The sequence below is a fragment of the Mustelus asterias genome, chromosome 21 (genome assembly GCF_964213995.1).
Source record: "Mustelus asterias chromosome 21, sMusAst1.hap1.1, whole genome shotgun sequence".
NCBI lineage: Eukaryota > Metazoa > Chordata > Chondrichthyes > Carcharhiniformes > Triakidae > Mustelus > Mustelus asterias.
In genome coordinates, this window is record NC_135821.1 from 13,071,901 (window position 1) to 13,097,653 (window position 25,753).

General features: G+C 51.2%; 1 protein-coding gene across 4 annotated transcripts in view; it reads right to left on the minus strand.

Moving 5' to 3' along the window:
- LOC144509082 (beta-1,3-N-acetylglucosaminyltransferase lunatic fringe-like) overlaps positions 1-25,753 on the minus strand; it is a 54,889-nt gene that overhangs the window by 19,729 nt on the left and 9,407 nt on the right. Inside the window, exon 1 of one of the 4 annotated variants that reach the window (XM_078237417.1) lies at positions 3,996-4,193. The exons of the other annotated variants lie outside the window; for them this stretch is intronic. Coding sequence (XP_078093543.1) covers positions 3,996-4,049 — 54 coding nt within the window. The 5' untranslated portion in view covers positions 4,050-4,193. Of the gene's footprint in view, positions 1-3,995; positions 4,194-25,753 lie in introns of those variants that run through there. 4 annotated transcript variants of the gene reach the window in all.

Genomic DNA, 25,753 nt, shown 5'->3' on the forward strand with positions numbered 1-25,753 from the left:
GGGAGGAGGAGGAGGGGGGAGGAGGAGGAGGGGGGAGGAGGAGGAGGGGGGAGGAGGAGGAGGGGGGAGGAGGAGGAGGGGGGAGGAGGAGGAGGGGGGAGGAGGAGGAGGGGGGAGGAGGAGGAGGGGGGAGGAGGAGGAGGGGGAGGAGGAGGAGGGGGGGGAGGAGGAGGAGAGGGGGGAGGAGGAGGAGGGGGGAGGAGGAGGGGGGGGGAGGAGGAGGGGGAGGGGGGAGGAGGAGGGGGGAGGAGGAGGGGGAGGAGGAGGGGGGAGGAGGAGGGGGGAGGAGGAGGGGGGAGGAGGAGGGGGGAGGAGGAGGGGGGAGGAGGAGGGGGGAGGAGGAGGGGGGAGGAGGAGGGGGCTATACCAAAGAGCCAGCACAGGCTGATAGGCCGAATGGTCCCCTTCTGGGCCTGATCATCTCTCTGGGCGACACATCCACTCCTCTCACTGGGCACAAAGCTGCAAGCAACCCAGGAGCAGCACAGGAAAAGCAGGCATTGATTTCCGGAGTTGTGGGGCCTGCTTCCCATGTGCAATCCGAGGCCTCCGCAACTTTGGCCCGGTGTCTTACTCAAGAGGTCTGGAGGCTTGTGTGGTTGAACATCAACCCTGTATTGTTAAGAACGCAACTATACATCGCTCCAAGGTAGCACCCTAACTAGGTGTCATCATCATGTCAACTTTGGGCGGCATGATGGCACAGTGGTTAGCACTGCTGCCTCACAGTGCCAGGGGCCCGGGTTCGATTCCGGCCTCGGGTCTCTGTCTGTGTATAGTTTGTACATTCTCCCCGTGTCTACCTGGGTTCCCTCCAGGTGCTCTGGTTTCCTCCCATAATCCAAAGATGTGCTGGTTAGGTGGATTGGCCGTGCTAAATTGCCCCTTAGGGTCAAGACGATTATCAGGGTAAATACGAGGGGTTATGGGGATAGTACCGGGGTGGGAGTGTTGTCAGTGCAGACTCGATGGGCCGAATGCATTCTACGTTGGTGTGTGTCTGGAATGGCTAGCTACGGGAATCTGAATGTATAACTCAGGAGGAGCAAGAAGGGACAGTGGGCATCATTAATAACAAGCTAACCATGTTTGCTTCCAATTCTCCCATCCTGCCCTTTGACAACCTCACGGTGACAACATCATAGTCATAGAGGCATAGAGGTTTAGAGCATGGAAACAGGCCCTTCGGCCCAACTTGTCCATGCCGCCCTTTTTTTAAACCCCTAGGCTAGTCCCAATTGCCCGCGTTTGGCCCATATCCCTCGATAGCCATCTTACCCATTTAATTGCCTAAACACTTTTTAAAAGACAAAATTGTACCTACCTCTACTACTACCTCTGGCAGCTTGTTCCAGACGCTCATGTTTGGACTTGAGGAGTTAGAGTGAGGGAGAGAGTGAGAGGGGGAGAGAATGTGAGAGAGAGAGAATGCGAGAGAGAGAAAGTGAAAGAGAGTGAGAGTGTGTGTGTGGGGAAGGGGTGGGGAAGAGAGAACATCTCACTTCCTTCCCAATTATACCAACTTCAATTTTAATTTCAGGCAGACAGGGCAGCCTTTGGGGTCCTTCTTTAGACATGGATATCAGGCTCTGCTTAGACCATCAAGGCCTGGACAGCTAACGTTGGTTCCCTCAGGAGACCTATCCTGCCGGAAGCCGGGTCAAATTCGGCCCAGCAAGGTACTTCTCCCTCTCCGTGCAGGAATGGTCCCACACGTCCTTGCCTGCAAACCTTGGGCCTACCTTACGCCTGGTTTCCAGTTTCTTCCCCTCCATTCATCAATCAGTTCTGGACACTAAATGGCCCCGTCCAACCGTCCACCCACAACCCCCCGTCCTCCCCCCAGACAAACTCTCGCCACATAGCCAATGGCCAGGGTCCATTCACAGTCCTTTCTTGGGGCCTACTGTTCCCCAAAAGCCTGCTCCAGGTAGCGAATCATGGAATCCTTACAGTGCAGAAAGAGTCTGCACCAACAATAATCCCACCTCGGCCCTATCCCCGTAACCCCATGTATTTACCCTGGTAATCCCCCTGACACAATCCCCCTGACACCAAGGGGCAATTTAACATGGCCAATCCACCTAATCTACACATCTTTTTGGAGGAAACCAGAGCACACGGAGGAAACCCACGCAGACACGGGGAGAATGTGCAGACTCCACACAGACAGTGACCCGAGGCCGGGAATCGAACCTGGGTCCCTGCCGCTGTGAGGCAGCAGTGCTAACCACTGTGCCACACCCTGTGGGCTTGAACGGAACTTATGCTTCGAATGAGGTGTCGGAATCTCTCCAGAGCCACGCGAGTTTCTCACTTACCCCTCGCCCCTTGCACAGAAAGATCCCATCACATTAAAATCTGGGGTGGGCGGGTGCGGGGAGTGGGGGGCAGGGAGGCAGAAGGAGGAGTAAAATTTTGTCATCATAGAATCCTACAGTGCAGAAAGAGGCCATTCGGCCCATCGAGTCTGCACCAACCACAATCCCACCCAGGCCCTATCCACATATCCCTACATATTTACCCACTAACCCCTCTAACCTATGCATCCCGGGACACTAAGGGGCAATTTAGAATGGCCAGTCAACCTATCCCGCACATCTTTGGACTGTGGGAGGAAACCGGAGCACCCGGAGGAAACCCACGCAGACGCGGGGAGAATGTGCAAACTCCACACAGACAGTGACCCAAGCCGGGATTCGAACCCAGGTCCCTAGAGCTGTGAGGCAGCAGTGCTAACCACTGTGCTACCGTGCCGTCTGGAATTTGCCAACACTAATTTAAGGCAAATGGTTCCCATTTGCTAGGAATCCTTGCTGGAATCTTCCCCCGGCTTTAGATTGGTTTCACAGGTCGGCGCAACATCGAGGTCCGAAGGGCCTGTACTGCGCTGTAATGTTCTATGTTCTATGTTCTAACCACGTTATCACCATGACAACAGAACAGGGAGGAACCAGGGACCAAATGTGGGCAGAGGATTTAGAGGATGTAGTGACCTCAGAGGCCCATGAGGTAGGTTCCTTGGAGTATGAGCTCCCTGACTGAGGTAACGATTGCCCTCCCAATCAGAGCGTCTCGGCTGTGTATATATATCGAGAAATGTCAGGGCTTCTGACACTCCGGATTCTGGCTTTGTAACTGAAGCACTTTTAGGAGTGGAATCGAGTTTGTAAACAAAGGGAATTTGGTGACGGGACGCCGGCCTCTGAGGAGTTATTTTGGAGATTGAACCAACACCAGAGGCCGAAGAACTGTAAAAGTTAAAGTAAAGTTTATTTATTAGTGCCACCAGTCAGCTTACATTAACACTGCAATGAAGTTACTGTGAAAATCCCCCAGTCGCCACACTCCGGCGCCTGTTCGGGTACACCGAGGGAGAATTTAGCACCTAACCAGCACGTCTTCCGGACTGAGGGAGGAAACCGGAGCACCCGGAGGAAACCCACGCAGACACGGGGAGAACGTGCAGACTCCGCACAGACAGTGACTCGAGCCGGGAATCGAACCCGGGTCCTTAGCGCTGTGAGGCAGCAGTGCTAACCACCGTGCCGCCCCTGTGCGATCGGAGAGTTTAGAGCGCGGCCTCCGATCACGATGGAGTGGTGCGTGACGCTGACTGCGCTCTCTTAATCAGAACCGGGAAGGTGGGCAGCAGCAGTACACAAAGTCAGGCGACAGGAATAGTCTGCGTCAGTCGGCAAATAGGCCGCCTGTTTCCTCGCCGCACACTCCGTCAAGACCTGCTCGCTGTCTGCGCCGGAAGCGTAGCGTTTCCTCAGATAAGATCTCCAAGGATCAGCTGCATGAAGCAGGAGAGAGAAAGAAGGGGCTTTTTGAGCCACTTCAGCCCCCTCCCCCACTCCTCCTTCCCCCTCCCTCCACACCCACCTCAACCCTCTGCCTCACGGAATAAATAAAAAAATCACTCCATGCAATTCAAAAGAAAGCAGCTCTGATCCTGTTAAACACTCGAGCCAGGCCCTCCTCCCACTTACAATGCGACACACAAAAGGTTCTATTCCCCGCGTGAATACACGGGGCCCCTGCATAAACCTCTTAACCAGCTGACGGACTGGACGCTGTGAGGTGGGGACAGCTGGTTAGGCCTTGCTCGAGCAAACAGCCACCCTGTCAATTCCACAAAGCTCTCCACCCCTGCTGCTGCCGCCTCTCCGCATTCTCCGGCCTCTCCCATGGCAACCGGAGTCGGGCCTCGGGTACTGGACTGGGGCAGCAGCTGGGAACAGGCCGAAGAGGCAGGTTCTCGAGGGGTAATCCAACGTCAACTTTGCGGCCCTCTCTCTCTCTCTCTCCAAGTAAGCAGGATGGGGTTGTAAAGGACTTAAAAGTCATAGAGGTTTACAGCATGGAAACAGGCCCTTCGGCCCAACTTGTCCATGCCGCCCTTATTTTTTAAACCCCGAAGCTAGTCCCAATTGCCCGCATTTGGCCCATACCCCTCTATACCCATCTTACCCCTGTAACTGTCTAAATGCTTTTTAAAAGACAAAATTGTACCCGCTTCTACTGCTACCTCTGGCAGCTTGTTCCAGACACTCACCACCCTGTGCGTGGAAAACATTGCCCCTCTGAACCCTTTTGTATCTCTCCCCTCTCACCTTAAACCTATGCCCTCTAGTTTTAAACTACCTTTGGGAAAAGATATTGACTTTCCAGCTGATCTATGCCCCTCATTATTTTATAGCCCTCTATAAGATCACCCCTAAGCCTCCTACGCTCCAGAGAAAAAAAGTCCCAGTCTATCCAGCCTCTCCTTGGGAGAGAGAGGATGGATAAGTGTAGCACTCCGCACAATCTCGGGACAATCCCTCTCCCCTCAAAGTGCTTCAGAAGTACCGAACCCTTGCGGTTTAGGCACCAGGTGACACACAAGCTATCTCCCGCAAGCGTTTTTAGGCTCGGGGACAATTGGCGGAATTTTACGGCCTTGCCAGGGCGGGACCGGAAATCCCCGCCCGAGGTCAACGGAGATTTCCGTTGTGGGACCCTCGCCGATTCCGTGACGGGCGAGGTGGGTAGAGCTCCGGCCATTGAGTTTTACAGCACAAAGAGGCCCTTCGGCCCACCGTGTATGTGCAACCATCACGCACCTATCTATTCTATCCCATTTTCCAGCACTTGTTCCACAGCCGTGTATGCTAGGGCGTTTCAAGTGGTCATCCAAATGCTGGCGATAGCAAAGGTCTTGGGGGGGCAGGAGATTCAGAGGGGATTTGAGGAAAATCTTTTTCACCCAGGGGGTGGTGGGAATCTGGAACTCGCTGCCTGAGAGGGTGGTAGAGGCGGGAAGCCTCACAACACTTAAGAAGCATTTAGATGAGCACTTGGAACGCCCTGGCATACAAGGCTACAGAGCAAGTGTTGGAAAATGGGATCAGAATAGATAAGTGCTTGACAGCCAACACAGACACAATGGGCCGATGGGCCTCTTTCTGTGGTGTACGACTCTCTGACTCCCGTCAAAGGCAAGTGGCTCCACCTAAATCAGGCCTCAGGATAACGATAGGGAAACCACCAAGTTATTTCCGAAGTGGAGGCTTGTTCCTGCTGTAGATAAACACCAAAAGCACCAGGGGAACGGAGTCACAGATGTCCCGAATTAACGGGGGGGCCCACGGAGATCCGGGCATTGCTCCCAGAGCAGCAACGCGGGCCGTCATCGTGGGGTCAGCTTTGCTCCATAAAGACACCAATTGCGCAAATGACTCCATTTGTACTGTTACAGGAACACTCACCCCCCCTCCCCCTCCACCCCACCCCAAGTCTCTCTCACTCTGCGACCCACCACGAGGAGAGATTTCAAAGCTTCTTCCTCTCGTCCTGACTGCAGTCACTGAGGCTGTGGCTTTTCCGTGTCATCGCCCTGGAATCAGCTGATTTGCCGAGCGCACACCAGTGACACGCAAGAGGCCTGGAAGATTTGCGAGGCCTCGAGAGGGAGGCCTCAATTTATAGAATCCCTACAGTGCAGAAGGAGGCCATTCGCCCCATCGAGTCTGCGCTGCCAACAATCCCACCCAGGCCCTATCCCCGAAACCCCACGTATTTACCCCGACAACCCCCCCGACACTAATGCGTGGCCAATCCACCTAACCTGCATGTTTTTCGGACTGTGGGAGGAAACCGGAGCACCCGGAGAGAAACCCACGCAGACACGGGGAGAATGTGCAAACTCCGCACAAACAGTGACCCAAGCCGGGAATCGAACCCGAGTCCGCAGAGGGAGGATCACAGAGGGAGGCCTCAAATGCCGAGGGACTGACAAAGCCCCCCTCCCATCCCATTGCAAGGCTTCACGGTTGAGGATGGGGTCAGAACTCACCAGGGACCCCGGGTTCGATTCCCGGCTCGGGTCACTGTCTAAAGTTTAAAGTTTATTTATTCATAGAATCCCTACAGTGCAGAAGGAGGCTATTTGGCCCATCGAGTCTGCACTACCAACAGTCCCACCCAGACCCTATCCCCGTAACCCCACATATTTACCCTGACAAACCCACTCACACTAATGGTAATTTAACATGGCCAATCCACCTAACCCGCATATCTTTGGACTGTGGGAGGAAACCGGAGCACCCAGAGGAAACCCACGCAGAAATCATAGAAATCATAGAAACCCTACAGTGCAGAAGGAGGCCATTCGGCCCATCGAGTCTGCACCGACCACAATCCCACCCAGGCCCAACCCCCATATCCCTGCATATTTACCCGCTAATCCCTCTAACCTACCCATCTCAGGACTCCAAGGGGCAATTTTAGCATGGCCAATCAACCTAACCTGCACATTTTTGGACTGTGGGAGGAAACTGGAGCACCCGGAGGAAACCCACGCAGACACGGGGAGAATGTGCAAACTCCACACAGACAAAGACCCAAGCCGAGAATCGAACCCAGGTCCCTGGAGCTGTGAAGCAGCAGTGCTAACCACGGTGCCATCATGCACATTAGTGACAAGTAGGCTTACATTAACACTGCAATGAGGTTACTGTGAAAATCCCCTAGTTGCCACACTCCGGCACCTGTTCGGGTACACTGAGGGAGAATTTAGCACCTAATCAGCACGTCTTACGGACTGTGGGAAGAAACTGGAGCACCCGGAGGAAACCCATGGGGACACGAGGAGAACGTGCAATCTCCACACAGACAGTGACCCAAGTGGGAATCGAACCCGGGTCCCTGGAGCTGTGAGGCAGCAGTGCTAACCACTATGCCACCATGATAGAGAAAATGACCCAATGCTTGGCAAAAGAAATAGCTTTGGCGGAGAGTTTTAAAGGAGAGAGAGAGAGAGAGTGGCAGAATGTTTTGGGGAGGGCATCCAGAGCCTGAGGCCTACGCCACTGAAGACAAAGCCCCAAAATGACGGAGCCATTACAATCAGGGATGCTACGGAGAGCGGAATTGGATCAGTGCAGATTTGGTGGAGGATTGCGGGGAGACTACAGGAGATCAGGAGGAGTGAGGCCACGGAGGGGGATCTGAAAATGAGGATATGAATTTTAAAAACCGGGATGTTGTGTAAACAGGATCCCATGTCGGCCACTGAGCAGGGCAGTGATTGGAGAAACGGGACCTGGTGTGAGCTAGGGTTAGGGGCACTGCGCTTTGGATGGCCTCCTGTCCTCGGAGGGTAGATCATAGAATCATAGAAACCCTACAGTGCAGAAGGAGACCATTCGGCCCATCGAGTCTGCACCGACCACAATCCCACCCAGGCCCTACCCCCACATATTTACCCGTTAATCCCTCTAACCTACGCATGTTAGTATTCTAAGGGGCAATTTTTAACCTGGCCAATCAACCTAACCCGCACATCTTTGGACTGTGGGAGGAAACCGGAGCACCCGGAGGAAACCCACGCAGACACGAGGAGAATGTGCAAACTCCACACAGACAGTGACCCGAGCCGGGAATCGAACCCGGGACCCTGGAGCTGTGAAGCAGCAGTGCTAACCACTGCGCTACCATGCCGCCCCTAGATGGGAGGCCAATGAAACCCGGGCATACGTTAGCCTCGCCAGGGGCAGCACCACGGGATGGCACAGTGGTTAGCACTGCTGCCTCACAGCGCCAGGGACCCGGGTTCGATTCCCGGCTTGGGTCGGTGCGGAGTCTGCACGTTCTCCCCGTATCTGCGTGGGTTTCCTCCGGGTCCTCCCACAGTCCCGAAAGATGCGTAGGTTAGGTGGACTGACCATGCTAAATTGCCCCTTAGCGTCAGGGGGACCAGCTAGGGTAAATGCGTGGGGTTACGGGGATGGGGCCTGGGTGAGATTGTGGTCGGCGCAGACTCGATGGGCCGAATGGCCTCCTCCTGCTTTGCAGGGATTCTATGATTCTAGTCGAGTCGAGATGCGATAGTCTTCAGCCAAGGGGGGCAGAGTGGAGTGAGCGACCGAGCCACTTATCGGAAAGAGAAGTGGTTTGGCCGTTTTTACGCTGACGTTCCAAACAGGAAAACCAAGGCTGGTTCTGTACCCTGCACGCTTCCTGTTTCTGAGTGACATCATCATACAACTGGTTTCAAACATCATCTGACAAGAGGCTGGGGGAGGGGGAAACTCGACCGATAAACAACACTACCCTGAAAATCTCTCTGCTGCTTCTGCAGTCCCGGACACAGTCCTGATCCTTTCCAAGTATTGAAAAAAAAATGGTTCTTTTCACTGTCTGGGTCACTTATTTAAATTTATTTATTAGTGTAAGAAGACGGCTTACATTAATACTGCAATGAAGTTACTGTGGAAATTCCCTAGTCGCCACACTCCTGTTTGGGTTACACTGAGGGAGAATTTAGCACGGCCAATGCACCCAAACCCGCACATCTTTCGGACTGTGGGAGGAAACCGGAGCACCCGGTCTCAGGGCGGCACGGTGGCACAGTGGTTAGCACTGCCGCCTCACAGCGCCAGGGACCCGGGTTCGATTCCCGGCTTGGGTCACTGTCTGTGTGGAGTTTGCAGGTTCTCCCCGTGTCTGCGTGGGTTTCCTCCGGGTGCTCCGGTTTCCTCCCACAGTCCGAAAGACGTGCTGGTTAGGTGGATTGGCCGTGCTAAATTCTTCCCCTGTGTACCCGAACAGGCACCGGAGTGTGGCGACTAGGGGATTTTCACAGTAACTTCATTGCAGTGTTAATGTAAGCCTTACTTGTGACAGTAATCATAGAATCCCGACAGTGTAGGAGGCCATTCGGTCCATCGAGTCTGCATCGACCACAATCCTACCCAGGCCCTATTCCTGTAATCCCACATATTTACCCTGCTAATCCCCCTGACACTAAGGGGCAATTTAGCATGGCCAATCCACCTGCACATCTCTGGACTGAGAGGGGAAACCGGAGCACCCGGAGGAAACCCACGCAGACACGGGGAGAAAGTGCAGACTCCACACAGACAGTGACCCAAGACGGGAATCGAACCCGGGTCCCTGGCGCTGTGAGGCAGCAGTGCTAACCACTGTGCCACCTAATAAAATAAACTTAACTTATATAAAATTCCCTTTAGTCCCTTCACATAGAATTCACGAGTGTTACTTTAGTAGAAATGGGGCCCATTTAAAATAAATACATGAACAAAATAAGACCACAGAGGTTTATGACATAGTACAGTCCATTCGGCCCATCATCAGCATGGCAGCCCTTCACACTCGAGCAACCTAAATCTCAAACCGTCTACCCAAGAACAATGAATGAATGAATGTTCTAAAATGTTTCAACTATTTTCCAGACGATTAAGTTCTCAGTGGGTGCTGAACCCTTGTCAGAACAATCTTTAGCCCCGACTCCCCACTGCCATTTCCTCCGACTCTGCTTGTTATCAGCCCCACGAGAGAGCGAATTCTCGACCGTGACCCTCATGCAAACATCTTGAGGGCTTGACAAGGTTGGAAAAGGTGGGTGAGACATTCAGAGAGCAGGTAAAGTCAAAGAGATGCGGAAATTTTGGAGCTGAGAGGGTGATGGGGGAAATTCGGCATGTCCGCTACGACGCTCACCAATTCTTATAGGTTCGCCATAGAAAGCATCCTTTCCGGATGTATCACAGCTTGGTATGGGTCCCTGCTCTGTCCAAGACCGCAAGAAACTACAAATGGTTATGAACATGGCCCAGTCCATCACGCAAACCAGCCTCCCATCCATCGGCTCTGTCTACACTTCCCGCTGCCTCGGCAAAGCAGCCAGCATAATTAAGGACCCCACACACCCCGGACATTCTCTCTTCCACCTTCTTCCATCGGGAAAGGGATACAAAATTCTGAGGTCACGCACCAACCGACTTAAGAACAGCTTCTTCCCTGCTGCTGTCAGACTTTTGAATGGACCTACCATGCATTAAGTTGATCTTTCTCTACACCCTAGCTATGACTGTAACACTCCATTCTGCACCCTCTCCTTTCCTTCTCTATGAACGGTATGTTTTGTCTGTATGGTGCGCAAGAAACAATAATTTTCACTGTATGTTAATACATGTGACAATAATAAATCAAATCAAAAACAGACTTCCAGGAGGCAGGGATCACAGACTAATAGGATCCTACAGTGCAGAAGGAGGCCATTAAGCCCATCGCGTCTGCACCAACCACAATCCCACCCAGATCCTATCCCCATAACCCCACATATTTACCCTGCTAATCCCCCTGACACTAAGGGGCAATTTAGCACAGCCAATCCACCTAACCCGCACATCTTTGGACTGTGGGAGGAAACCGGAGCACCCGGAGGAAACCCACGCAGACACGGGGAGAACGTGCAAACTCCACACAGACAGTGACCCGAGCCGGGAATTGAACCCGGGTCCCTGGCGCTGTGAGGCGGCAGTGCTAACCACTGTGCCACTCAACGTGGTGAGCAAAAGAACAACGGCAGAAGTTGGTCAGTGATCTGTGGTCGAATGAGAGGATGGGCTCTCCAAGCGAGTCCCCGTTCAGCAAAGCAGGAGACGGGACGCCCACCAGCAGCAGATGATCAATTCACTTTGACACCGAACATCTGTTTTCTGTCAGCGCACAGCCTGTCGCAAACACTCCGCACAGTCCTATCCCCTCCCCCCTCATTGAGCCTGCTCACCCAGCCCCTCTCTCCCCTCCCCAGCACGCCTCACGCCCAGCATTGTGTCAACTCACTCAGCACACCATCCCCCCACCTCCCCCCCCCGCTCCCTGCCAGACAGCCAGGCCCCACCAGCCTCCTCCCTCAGCCCCATTGTAGCTGCTGCCAGGTCTCTCCACACTTGACAAGCTCAAAACCTCTTCCTGGCGGGGCACCGTTCGTCAAGTGTCAAACGCCCTTTCGAACCCGTGCCTCTGCCAGACAATGGCTGGCTCCACGCTGGACTGGTTAATGCACAAACTCAATGTCTGGAACAAGCTGCCAGAGGTAGTAGTAGAGGCGGGTACAATTTTGTCTTTTAAAAAGTGTTTAGACAATTACATGGGTACGATGGATATAGAGGGATATGGGCCAAATGCGGGCAATTGGGATGAGCTTAGGGGTTTTAAAAATAAGGGCCGCATGGACAAGCTGGGCTGAAGGGTCTGTTTCCATGCTGTAAACCTCTATTTCCCACTCAACCTTCCTCAGTCTACCCATTTCCGTTTTCTCTGTTACCCTTCCAGCTCTCCAGACATGCAGCCCACCCTTGAAACGCAGCCCATTCCTCCCCCCCGCGCACAGACCACCTCTCCCCACGCGCAGACCACCTCCCCACGTGCACAGGCCGCCCCCCCCCCCCCCCCCCCGCACGCGAGCGCAGACCGACCCGAAAACGCAATTCGTACTGAAAGCGCAGGCTAAGGAAATTCGGCATGTCCGCTACGACTCTCACCAATTTTTACAGATGCACCGTAGAAAGCATCCTTTCCCGGATGTACCACAACTTGGTACGACTCCTGCTCTGACCAAGACCGCAAAAGGTCGTCGTGAAAGTAGCCCAATCCATCACGCAAACCAGTTTCCCATCCATCGACTCTATCTACACTTCCTGCTGCCTCGGCAAAGCAGCCAGCATAATCAAGGACCCCACGCACCCCGGACATTCTGTCTCCCACCTTCTTCCACCGATACAAAAGTCTGAGGTCATGTACCGAGAACAGCTTCTTCCCTGCTGCTGTCAGAATTTTGAATGGACCTACCTTATATTAAGCTAATCTTTCTCTACACCCTAGCTATGACTGTAACACTACATTCTGCACCCTCTCCTTTCCTTCTCTATGAACTGTATGCTTTGTCTGTCTAGCGCGCAAGAAACAATACTTTTCACTGCATCCCGATACATGTAACAATAATAAATCAAATCAAAAGTCCATCGTAAAACACAGTTCATTCTGAAAACACAGTTCAACAAGGAGTAAAGGTTGACAATCCAAAATACAGTCATCATAAGACATTCAGAAAAAAGTAAAATGAGTATCCATAGGTTGACTGTTATTAGACGAGATCAAGAATCGACCATTCCTGGCACAAGAACTGTACATCTCAGTTGCTTAGAATATCACTGGAGAGAGAGAGAGAGAGAGCCATGTTGTCGAAGTTTTTTGTCTTTCACTCATCAGGGCCAAAATGCAAGAATGGCAAATTTCAAATGACCACAACAATTTATACTGCAGGAGAAAAGGGGTGCTGATTGGCTGACAAATCAGCTCTGATTGGCCAAGGCTTAGCCATGGAGGGGAACTATAGGCCACAAACAAAAACAAAAAATGCTGGGAAAAAAAATCAGCTGGTCTGTGGAGAGGGCTCCTGGGTAATTCAAAAACGACGCAAAAGCTTCAACTGCAAACCTTTAGCTTGCGAGAACGGGACTGAATGTATATTGCTTCTATCATGTGTGAATGGGATTGACTGGTTATCTTCAATTAATTTTTACAAGAGCCACCAGCGCACTTGGCATTGCTCAGTAGGTGCTGCCCAATTGTGGAAACCCATCTAACAATGGACGTTTTGTTGCGCTCATTTGCACACGGAGGCAAGATGAAAAGTTTCAGCAATGCCACGCTATTCAGTGACACAGCGACGTTCATGGGTCAATGGGACCAGTTCACCCCCCCGGTTCCAGGCAGTTCTGCCGAACGCACACTCGGGGCAAGATTTGGAGTCGGATCAGAATTCGGAGTCAAATGGGTGGGAGTCCTGACCCCCCTTCTCGGTCACCCAGCTGTGATCCACCCCTGGATTTAAGTGACCCGAGGCTGGACCCGCCCTGCAAACAAGCATGGCAAGATCGCGAGGCCGATGGGCCAATTGCAGAACACCTGCAGGGTCCGAGGGCCAATCACGCCACCCTCATTTGTCCCTCATTTAGGGGAGGCGATGGCCGAGTGATATTATCGCTATCCAGAAACTCAGCTAATGTTCTGGGGACCCGGGTTCGAATCCCGCCACGGCAGATGGTGGAATTTGAATTCAATAAAAAAAATCTGGAATTAAGAATCTACTGATGACCATGAAACCATTGCTGGAAAAACCCATCTGGTTCACTAATGTCCCTTTAGGGAAGGAAATCTGCCGTCCTTACCCGGTCTGGCCTACATGTGACTCCAGAGCCACAGCAATGTGGTTGACTCTCAACTGCCCTCAGGCAACTAGGGATGGGCAATAAATGCTGGCCCAGCCAGCGACACCCATGTCCCATGAATGAGTTAAAAAAAACATTATTTGCACCACCCCCCCCGCCCCGCCCCAACAACTCGAATAATGGATATTTGCAAAGCTCAAACAAGTGAGGAGATCAGTAAATTTGCGGATGACACTAAAGTCGGTGGAGTTGTGGACAGTGCGGAGGGAAGTGGCAGGTTACAGAGGGACATAGATAAGCTGCAGAGCTGGGCTGAGAGGTGGCAAATGGAGTTTAATGCGGAAAAGTGTCAGGTGATTCACTTTGGAAGGACTAACAGGAATACAGAGTACTGGGCTAATGGTAAGATACTTGGTAGCGTGGATGAACAGAGGGATCTGGGTGTCCATGTGCATAGATCCCTGAAAGTTGGCACCCAGGTTGATAGGGTTGTTAAGAAGGCGTATGGTGTGTTAGCTTTTATTGGTAGAGGGATTGAGTTTCGGAGCCAGGAGGTCATGCTGCAACTGTACAAAACTCTGGTGCGGCCGCATTTGGAGTATTGCGTACAGTTCTGGTCGCCGTATTATAGGAACGATGTGGAAGTGTTGGAAAGGGTGCAGAGGAGATTTACCAGGATGTTGCCTGGTATGGTGGGAAAATCGTATGAGGAAAGGCTGAGGGGCTTGAGGTTGTTTTCGTTAGAGAGAAGAAGGTTAAGAGGTGACTTAATAGAGGCATACAAGATGATCAGAGGATTAGATAGGGTGGATAGTGAGAGCCTTTTTCCTCGGATGGTGTTGGCTAGCACGAGGGGACATAGCTTTAAATTGAAGGGTGATAGATATAGGACAGACGTTAGAGGTAGGTTCTTTACTCAGAGAGTAGTAAGGGCGTGGAATGCACTGCCTGCAGCAGTGGTGGACTCGTCAACGTTGAGAGCGTTCAAGTGGTTATTGGATAAACATATGGATGATATTGGAATAGTGTAGATTAGAGGGGCTTTAGATTGGTTTCACTGGTCGGCGCAACATCGAGGGCCGAAGGGCCTGTATTGCGCTGTAATGTTCTATCATTAGAACCAATAATTTAGAGCACAGAACAGTACAGCACAGGAACAGGCCGTTTGGCCCACAATGTTGTGCCGGACATGATGCCAAATTAAGTTAACCCCTTCTGCCTGCCCCTGGTCCATATCCCTCTATTCCTCGCATATTCATGTGCTTATCTAAAAGCCCCTTAAATGCCCCTATCGTAGCTGCCTCCACCACCACCCCCTGGCAGTGCATTCCAGACACCTACCGCTCTCTGTGTAAAAAAATTGCCCCTCACATCACCTTTGAACTTTCCCCCTTCTCACTTGAAGTGCATGTCCCCTGGTACTAGACATTTCAACTCTGGGAAAATGATTCTGACTGTCAATCCTGTCTATGCCTCTCATAATTGTATAGACTTCTATCAGGTCTCCCCTCAGCCTCCGCTGCTCCAGAGAAGATAACCCTAGTTTGTCCAGCCTCTCCTTATAGCTCGTACCCGCTAATCTAGGCAGCATCCTGGTAAACCTCTTCTGCACCCTCTCCAAAACCCCCACATCCTTCCTGTAATGAGGTGACTGGAATTGAACGCGATACTCTTAAGTGCGGCCATACCAAAGTTTTATAAAGCTGCAACATGACATCCTGTCTTTTGTACTCAATGTCCTGACCAATAAAGGCAAGTATGCCGTACGCCTTCTTTACCACCCTATCTGCTCGTGTTTAAAACAGCTTACTTATTAGTGTCACAAATAGGCTTACATTAACACTGCAATGAAGTCACTGAGAATCCCCTAGTCGCCACAATCCAGCACCTGTTCGGGTACACACAGAGAGAATTTAGCACCTAACCAGCACATCTTTCGGAGTGTGGGAGGAAACCGGAGCACCCGGAGGAAACCCACGCAGAGACGGGGAGAACGTGCAGACTCCACACGGGCAGTGACTCGAGCCGGGAATCGAACCGGGTCCCTGGCGCTGAGAGGCAGCAGTGCTAACCACTGTGCCACCCGTGTGTGTGGCCACTTGCAATCATGTATTTGACCGTGCCACCCGTGTGTGTGGCAACTTGCAATAATTTATTTGACATTCACCTCATGATTCTTGCCTCCCAGGAGTAGTCAATGGTTTCCTTGGCAACCGAGGGGGGGGGTCAATCCTGGAGAGGAGGCAAACCCAGGAGGGTCAAAGGTCACCATCATGGCTCCCAGAATCTCCCTTTGGCTCTTCGCTTCAAACAAAGCAGCAAGAGGAAATGAGATGGAGTGTGGGAGAAGCGAGGGCGGGAGTTTGCAGGATCGCGGTCTGTGGTCTGATTCTCTCCCAAGGATCCATTAAGACAGAGTGAAAATATTGGACAGCTTTGATAAATCTTTGGAGTGTCACACACAAGAGGATGAGTTAGTCTCTGGGTGTGTGAGTCAGCAGCTGTGCTGGCTTTGCTTCTAAGAGATGTGTGGTGATCGCGAAGCAGGAGAATAAACACAATTAAATGGGAAAACTGTGGGAACGTTGATTTTTCTTTTGGAAGATGGGAGGTGTGGGGGGGAGGGAAGCAGAGAGCCAATGATGGAAACCACTGCATAAAGACAGGGGGAAGTGGAACTTGAGGGGGAGGGGGAAGAAAAGATTCATTTCCTCTTTCTTGAGACACTTCATACCAACTCGGGGAGGAAGCGGTGCGACCGCACCTCAGCAGCTGCGCAACCCGAAACCCAGCTTAACTCTATGACCCCCCCCCCTCCTCCACACCCCCCACCCCATGCCAGTTTCAGACCACAAGGAGCAGCGGGGGGGGGGGGGGGGGAAGGTTTTAATCCACGCACACCACAGTGAATGAGGCAGAATATCGTCCACTTGTCCGGATGTGTACGGCCCCCCCACAAACGATCCTTCACAATCTCAAAGCCATCCTGGACAAAGCGACCCGCTTCACTCCATCCTAAACGATTGTTCCCCCCCCACCGCCCCCCCCCCCCCCCCCCCCCCCCCCCACCGGTTATCCTGAGACTGTGCACCCCTCCCAGCCCCTTTTCCCCCATATGTTTTAGATTTCCCGACCAATGGAAACAATCTCTCAGCACCTGCCCTATCAAACTGTGGGCGGCACGGTGGTTAGCACTGCTGCGTCACAGAGTCAGGGGCCCGGGCACAATTCTGGCCCCGGGTCTCTGTCTGTGTGGAGTTTGCACATTCTCCCTGTGTCTGCGTGGGTTTCCTCCGGGTGCTCCAGTTTCCTCCCACAGTCCAAAGACATGCTGGTAAGGTGGATTGGCCGTGCTAAATTGCCCCTTAGTGTCCAAAGGTGTGCAGGTTAGGGTGGATTGGCCATGCTAAATTGCCCCTTAGTGTCCAAAGGTGTGCAGGTTAGGTGGATTGGCCATGCTAAATTGCCCCTTATTGTCCAAAGATGTGCAGAATAGGTGGATTGGCCATGCTAAATTATCCCTTACTGTCCAAAGATGTGCAGGTTGGGTGGATGAACCATGTGCCACCCCTGGGAATGAGATTTTTGCCTGTACCACCCTTTCTGGCAGCGGGTTCCAGATCCCTACCACCCTCTCAAACTCCTCCTCATCTCCCCTCTAACCCTTCTCCCAGTTACTTTAAATATATTTCCACCCTTCCCGCCTCCCAGATGGGCCTTCCTGTCCACTCTCCGTAGACCTATCATTTTATACACCCCAATTAAATCTCCCCTGTTTCAAAGAAAGCAACCCCAGTCTCCTCAGAGCCTGAGTTTCCAAGCCTGGCAACATCCCCAAATCGCTTCCGTTCCCTCTCCAAAGCAATCACATCCTTCCTGTAACGTGGCCAGAACTGTACACAGCACTCGAGCTGTGGTTGGATTCGTGTTTCGAAATCCTGTCGTCTACAACTTTCTTCCTCACTCTCAGACACACGGCCAATGTTTAACAGCATCGCCTGCCTTTATGTCTGATTCATTGACACGCACAGTCTACAAGTGACAGACCCAGTACTGCGGAACCTCACTGGAACCAGCCTTCCAACTGCAAAGCTATTTGTGGCGCAGTGGTTCGATTCAAGCCTCGGGGGTGACTGCCTGCCTGGAGTTTGCACTTTCTCCCCATGTGTTTCCTCCGGGTGCTCCAGTTTCCTCATCGAAGCTTAGAATCACAGAATCCCTACAGTGCAGGGGGAGGCCATTTGGCCCATCGGGTCTGCACCGACTCTCTGAATGAGCATCTTACTCAGGCCCACTCCCCCCTTCCTATCCCTGCAACCCCACGTTTTCCCCCGCTAACCCTCTAACCTACAGATTTTGGGATACTAAGGGGCAATTTAGCATGGCCAATCCACCTAAACCTGCACATCTTGGAATACTAAGGGGCAATTTAGCATGGCCAATCCACCTAACCTGCACATCTTTGGACACTAAGGGGCAATTTAGCATGGCCAATCCACCTAAAGCTGCACATCTTGGGATACTAAGGGGCAATTTAGCATGGCCAATCCACCTAAACCTGCACATCTTGGAATACTAAGGGACAATTTAGCATGGCCAATCCACCTAAACCTGCACATCTTGGAATACTAAGGGGCAATTTAGCATGGCCAATCCACCTAACCTGCACATCTTTGGACACTGAGGGGCAATTTAGCATGGCCAATCCACCTAAACCTGCACATCTTGAAATACTAAGGGGCAATTTAGCATGGCCAATCCACCTAACCTGCACATCTTTGGACACTAAGGGGCAATTTAGCATGGCCAATTCACCTAACCTGCACATCTTTCGGAATATGGGAGGAAACCGGAGTACCCGGAGGAAACCCACGCAGACACGGGGAGAACATGCAAACTCCACACAGACAGTGACTGAAGCCAGGAATCAAACCCGGGGGTCTGAGGCTGTGGGGCAGCAGTGCTAACCACTGTGCCACCGTGCTGCCCGTAAGATGTGCAGGTTAGGTGGATTGACCATACTAAACTGCCCCTTAGTGCCGAATAGCCGATTCTGCACTGTGGGGATTATGATATGCTTCTCACCTCTGAGCCGATTTTTGATCCAACTGGCCACCTTCCCTTGGCTTTTCACCTTTCCTAACCTGTTTAGCAAGATCCCACGGGGCAAAAGGTAGCTACAATCCATTTAAACTGCATCAAGTATGTTATCCATATCATCCGTCCATGCCAAGGCCTCAAAAACAAAATCCAGTTGGTGAGATGCAACCTTCCCTCAACAAAGCCACTCTGACTATCCCCAATTAATTGGTGCCTTTCTAAGTTACAATATGTCAGAATGTGTCCCCCGCGTCCCCCAAGGTTAAGCAGATTGGTCAATCACTTCTCCAATAAATGCCACAACTTTTTTTAAAATCCATTCAGGATGTGGGTTTCGCTGGATGGGTCGGGATTTAAAGTAAAAGTTTATGTATTAGTCACAAGTAAGGCTTACATTAACACTGCAATGAAGTTACTATGAAAATCCCCTAGCCGCCACAGTCCGACGCCTGTTCGGGTCAATGCACCTAACCAGCACGTCTTTCAGAATGTGGGAGGAAACCCAAACAGACACAGGGAGAACGTGCAAACTCCACACAGGCAGTGACCCAAGCCGGGAATCGAATCCGGGTCCCTGGCGCTGTGAGGCAGCAGTGCTAACCACTGTGCCACCATGCCGCCCAGTTTATTGCACATCCCTTGACCTGAAAGGCTTGCAAGGTCATTTCAGAAGGAAGACCCCATCCCTGTGGGTCTGGAGTCACAGGGGCATCACAGGGGCATAGTGGATAGTGGCACAGCGCTAGGGAGCCGGGTTCAGTTCCGGCCTTGGCTCACTGTTTGTACGTTCTCCCCATGTCTGCGTGGGTTTCTTCTGGGTTCTCCAGTATCCCCCCACATTCAAAAAGGCGTGCCACTTAGGTGGATTGGCCATGCTAAATTGCCCCTTGTTGTCCAAAGATGTGTAGGTTAGGTGGATTGGCCATGCTAAATTGCCCCTTGTTGTCCAAAGATGTGTAGGTTAGGTGGATTGGCCATGCTAAATTGCCCCTTGTTGTCCAAAGATGTGCGGGTTAGGTGGATTGGCCATGCTAAATTGCCCCTTAGTGTCCAAAGATGTGCAGGTTAGGTGGTTTGGCCTTGGTAAGATGCTCTTTCGGAGAGTTGGTGCAGACTTGATGGGCCGAACAGCCTCCTTCTTCACTGTAGTGATTCCATGACCATGTAAGGATGGCTGATTTCCTTCCCTAAAGGAGGGCATTAGTGAACCAGATGGGTTTTTTCTTTACACAACAATTGACGATGGTTTCATGGTCACTTTTAATTCCAGATTTCAAATTCTACCATCTGCTGCGGTGGGATTAGAGTCCCCAGAACATTACCCTGCATCTCTGGATTACTAGCCCAGTGGCAACACCACCACCTCCAGTATCACACTTGTAACTGGGTAAAAATGATAGTCAGAACCTTCGTTACTGCCACCCTTGCTTCTCTTAACAATCTGGGACACATTTCGTAAACCTGACAACGAAACTACGATTAACCATCCTGAACCCCTTAATAACAGACAGTTAGGGGACTCCAGGGCCATCTGGACAATCAGTGCACATTTATTGAGTGTTAATGCATATTTAATGACTCAAAGTCCATTGGTAAACATTTGAAATTTTAAGTTTATCTATTCGTGTCACAAGTAGGCTTACATTAACACTGCAATGAAGTTATTGTGAAATTCCCCCTAGTCTCCACACTCCGGCGCCTGTTTGGGTACACCAAGGGGCAATTTAGCACGGCCAATGCACCTAACCAGCACATCTTTTGGACTGTGGGGGGAAACCAGAGCACCCGGAGGAAACCCACGCAGACACGAGGAGAACGTGCAGACTCCACACAGACAGTGACCCAAGCCAGGAGTTGAACCCAGGTACCCGGTGCTGTGAGGCAGCAGTGCTAACCACTGTGCCACTGTTCGATGAGTGGGATTTTCTATCCATTCCCGCCAGAGGGATCGTTCGGTCCCACTGACCATGAGTCCCCACCGCAGATTCCCGGGCTTTTTCAGTCATCGGTCCCCTCAGGGATCGTAACAAAGTCACGTTATCCGTTCAGCATCAGACAGTTGGTGCTGGTTTCTCTGGGGGAAATTTTGTCAACTCTTCTGAGAATTTGCAGAAACCCCAGAGGACTCGCAGGGAAACTCTTAACAGCACTTCCTCAGTACTGGACTGAAGCATCAGCAGACATACAGCAGTGTCCTAGCTCCTGTCACCTCTGACCCTAAAGGTAGAGGTCTATCACTAAGCCAAGGCGGTAGGGGTAGTTGGTGCCAAAGGTTAGGGAATAATATCAGTGCCAGTTGGATGCCATGATCAAGGCTGGCGAGACCCTCCGAATGTAGGAACTACATGCACCAAATCACCTGCTATTCAAAAGGTACTGGGGCAGCACGATGGCACAGTGGTTAGCACTGCTGCCTCACAGCGCTGGGTTCAATTCCAGCCTTGGGTGACTGTGCAAACTCCACACACATTCTCCCCGTGTCTGCGTGGGTTTCCTCCGGGTGCTCCGGTTTTCTCCCACACTCCAAAGATGTGCAGGTTAGGGTGGATTGGCCAAGCTAAATTGCCCATCAGTGTCCAAAGATGTGTAGGTTAGAGGATTAGTGGGGTAAATATGTGAGGTTACAGGGATAAGGCCTGGGTATGATGTTCTGTCAGAGACTCAGTGCTGACTCAATGGGCAACCTTTCCTGGTCCCCCCCATGTCGGCACTATAGATACGAAATCTCACCATCGCCTCCACTTTCTGAGGAGACTAAGGAAATTTGGCATGTCCGCTCAGCAACTTCTATTGATGTACAATAGGAAGCATTTTTTCTGGATGTATCATAGATTGATATGGCTCCTGTTCTGACCAAGACCACAAGAAACTACAAAGCCCAATCCATCACGCAAACCAGCCTCCCATCCATTGACTCTGTCTACACTTCCTGCTCCCTTGGAAAAGCAGCCAGCATAATTAAGGACCCCATACCCACCGGACATTCTCTCTTCCGCCTTCTTCCATCGGGAAAAAGTCTGAAATCACATACCAACCGACTCAAGAACAGCTTCTTCCCTGCTGCCGTCAGACGTTTGAATGGACCTACCTTATATTAAATTGATCTTTCTCTACACCCTAGCTATGACTGTAACACTACATTCTGCACCCTCTCCTTTCCTTCTCTATGAACGGTATGCTTTGTCTGGATAGCGCGCAAGAAACAATACTTTTCACTGTATACTCATACATGTGGCAATAATAAATCAAATCAAAGACTGTGCCCTCTGGTCCCACACTTTCCCCTGAGTGGAAACATTTACCCTGACAAACCCGCTGAGAATCGGACTTATTCTGCTGATTGCTATCACAACCTTTCTGATTCATTACGATCGTCTGAAATGGGTAAAATGGGGCAGCTACGATTATGATCGTGAACAGGATGTAGCAAGTACACTGCAAGGGAAGTCAAAATGAGTCTCTTCAAGCCCAAGATACCAATCTGTCCCTGCCAAACACGGGTCGATAAGAGGTGCGGAACATTTTCCATTTTGTGGCAACTGCCTCACCTCAGCCACTCACCCTCTCACCTCTTCAACACGTTTTCCACTCCCGTGCATTTTTTAAAATTCAAATAGTTGGGCTCAACTGAATTCATTCTCGAGCAACGCCCCCCCCACCCCTCCCCTTCCCTCCCCTCCCCCTACCCCCCCACCCCCTCTCATTGTCACGGTGCAGGGACCAATGTTCCTCCCATCTTCTCTCTCTCGAGAATCCTTCATTTTCGTCACTCCTATTCTGGTGTCCATGTTTTCAAAGGTTTACATCAGTGGTGAGCCCGGGGGAGGGGTGGGGGGGTGGGGGGGGGGGGGCACATGCGGCTCATCTGGGTTCTGAGTGCAGCCCCCACAAGACATTTTGTTGCCCGTTGCCCATGCGCGGGGTTGTCACATTCCGCTGGTTCCTGTCCGTGTAGTTTTTTTCCTCCCGGTGTGACTGAAGTGATTCACACGTAAAGCGAGGGTGAGTGAAGTGAGGTGGGTGCTGATTCCTCACAACATTGACTGTGAGAGCCGTGCGCTCCCTCTGTGTCCAAAGCATCAATATTTCTTTTGTTTTTACCATGTGACGTTGACGACAGCTCCATTAATATATAAACGATTCAGCATTTTCTATAACTCGATATGAAATATTCAGCCTGTATTAAACGTATTTAATCTTATTCATGCGGTCAGTGAATTATAGAATCCCTACAGTGCAGGAGGAGGCCATTCAGCCCATTAAGCCTAGACCGACAACAATCCCATCCAGAACCTATCTTCGTAACCCTATGTATGGAACTTGCTTAGCCCCCTGATACTAAGGGGCAATTTAGCATGGCCAATCCACCCTAACCTGTCCATTTTTGGACACGAAGGGGCAATTTAGCATGGCCGATCCACCCTAACCTGCACATCTTTGGGTACAAAGCGGCAATTTATCATGGCCAATTCAGCTAACCTGCACATTTTTGGACACGAAGGGGCAATTTAGCATGGCCAATCCACCCTAACCTGCACAGCGTTCGGACTGTGGGAGGAAACCGGAGCACCCAAAGGAACCCACGCAGACACGGGGAGAACGTGCAGACTCTGCACAGACAGTGACCCAAGCCAGGAATCAAACCTGGGCCCCTGGCACTGAGAGGCAACAGTGCTAACCACTGTGCCACCCTGTCATGGTTGGTGAACAAGCCTGATTTCAATCTTGTGGCCCACTGAGGTGGAGGAGGGCCACTCACTAGCCTTGATTACCCATCACTGGGGTGGGACCCACCAAGTACAGGAACTCCCTCCTAAACTATTTCCCTCCCTTTTCCAGCCCCCTTCAAGATGCTGTTAAAACCTTTTAACCACTTTGTACTAATACTCTCCATTGCCTCAGTATCAAGCGCTATTTGATAACACTCTGGTGAAGTGACTTAGAACCGCTTACTCTCAAAGCAGCAATCCAGACACAAGCCTCTTTGTAACATTTGTCACATCAGAGTTTGCAAAGACATTGGTGTGTCGTTAAGCTACCCACCACCCCCCGACCACCTTACCCCCCCCCCCCATTATTCCATGCAGTACACCCTGGTTAACTTAGGAATGGAAAATGATGAGCGAAGCTCCTTCTGTATCGGCCAAACTAAACCCAGAGCACAATTTCAGGATTAAATGCCTGCTCCAGTGCCCCTTCCAGCACTCCTAGTCGCGTGAGAAGGGGGAGACGGTGATGCAGTGGTAACGTCACTGTTTTAAGTTTATTTTAAGGAATGTCACAAGTAGGCTGACATTAACACTGCAATGAAGTTACTGTGAAAATCCCCTAGTCGCCTCACTCCGGCACCTGTTCGGGTACACTGAGGGAGAATTTAGCATGGCCAATGCACCTAACCAGCACGTCTTTTGGACTGTGGGAGGAAACCGGAGCATAGAGTCAAAGAGGTTTACAGCATGGAAACAGGCCCTTCGACCCAACTTGTCCATGCCGCCCTTATTTTTTTTTAAAAAACTCCTAAGCTAATCCCAATTGCCCGCATTTGGCCCATATCCCTCTATACCCATCATACGCATGTAACTATCTAAATGCTTTTTAAAAGATAAAATTGTACCCACCTCTACTACTACCTCTGGCAGCTTGTTCCAGACACTCACCACCCTGTGTGTGAAAAAATAGCCCCTCTGGACACTTTTGTATCTCTCCCCTCTCACCTTAAACCTATGCCCTCTCACTTTAGACTCCCCTACCTTTGGGAAAAGATATTGGCTATCTACCTTGTCTATGCCCCTCATTATTTTATAGACCTCTATAACGTCACCTCTCAGCCTCCTACGCTCCAGAGAAAAAAGTCCCAGTCTATCCAGCCTCTCCTTATAGCTCAATCCATTAAGTCCCGGTAGCATTCTAGTAAATCTTTTCTGCACTCTTTCTAGTTTAATAATATCCTTTCTATAATGGGGTGACCAGAATTGCACACAGTATTCCAAGTGTGGCCTTACCAATGTCTTGTACAACTTCAACAAGACGTCCCAACTCCTGGATTCAATGTTCTGACCGATGAAACCAAGCATGCCGAATGCCTTCTTCACAACTCTGTCCACCTGTGACTCCACTTTCAAGGAGCCATGAACATGTACCCCGAGATCTCTTTGTTCTGTAACTCTCCCCAACGCCCGGAGGAAACCCACGCAGACACGGGGAGAACGTGCAGACTCCGCACAGACAGTGATCCAAGCCGGAAATTGAACCCGGGTCCCTGGCACTGTGCTATCCACTGTGCCACCGTGCTGTCCAGAAACTCAGCTAATGTTCTGGGGAACCTGGTTCGAATCCCACCACGGCAAATGGTGAAATTTGAATTCAAAAATAATTGCCCATGGTTGTCACTGGACAAGCTACTCAGATGCCAAGGCAAATCCCTTTGAGGGGGTCAATCCAACCATGGTGTTCACTTTATTAAGTTCAATTAGCCGAGTTTGGAATTGAAAAGCTCGGCTCAGTTATGGTGACCACGAAACTACCATCGGTTGTGTTAGGCACCCATCTGGTTCTATTTTTTTTTCATTCATGGGGCATGGGCATCGCTGGCTGGGCCAGCATTTATTGCCCATCCCTAGTTGCCCTGAGAGGGCAGTTGAGAGTCAACCACATGGCTCTGGAGTCACGTGTAGGCCAGACCAGGTAAGGATGGCAGATTTCCTTCCTTAAAAGGGACATTAGTGAAGCAGATGGGATTTTTCGACAATCGTTTCATGGTCATCAGTAGATTCTTAATTCCAGATTTTTTATGATTGAATTCAAATTCCACCATCTGCCATGGTGGGATTCAAACCCGGGCCCCCAGAACATGAGCTGAGTTTCTGGACGGCATGGTGGCACAGTGGTTAGCACTGTGGTCCATCACACAAACCAGCCTCACATCCAATGACACCATCTACACTTCCCATTGCCTCGGAGAAGCAGCCAGCATAATCAAGGATCCCACACACCTTTATACTTTTAGAGTATAAAAGCTGGAGTCTGATGATGCAGCTGTATAGAACGCTGGTTAGGCCACATTTGGAGTACTGCGTCCAGTTCTGGTCGCCGCACTACCAGAAGGACGTGGAGGCGTTGGAGAG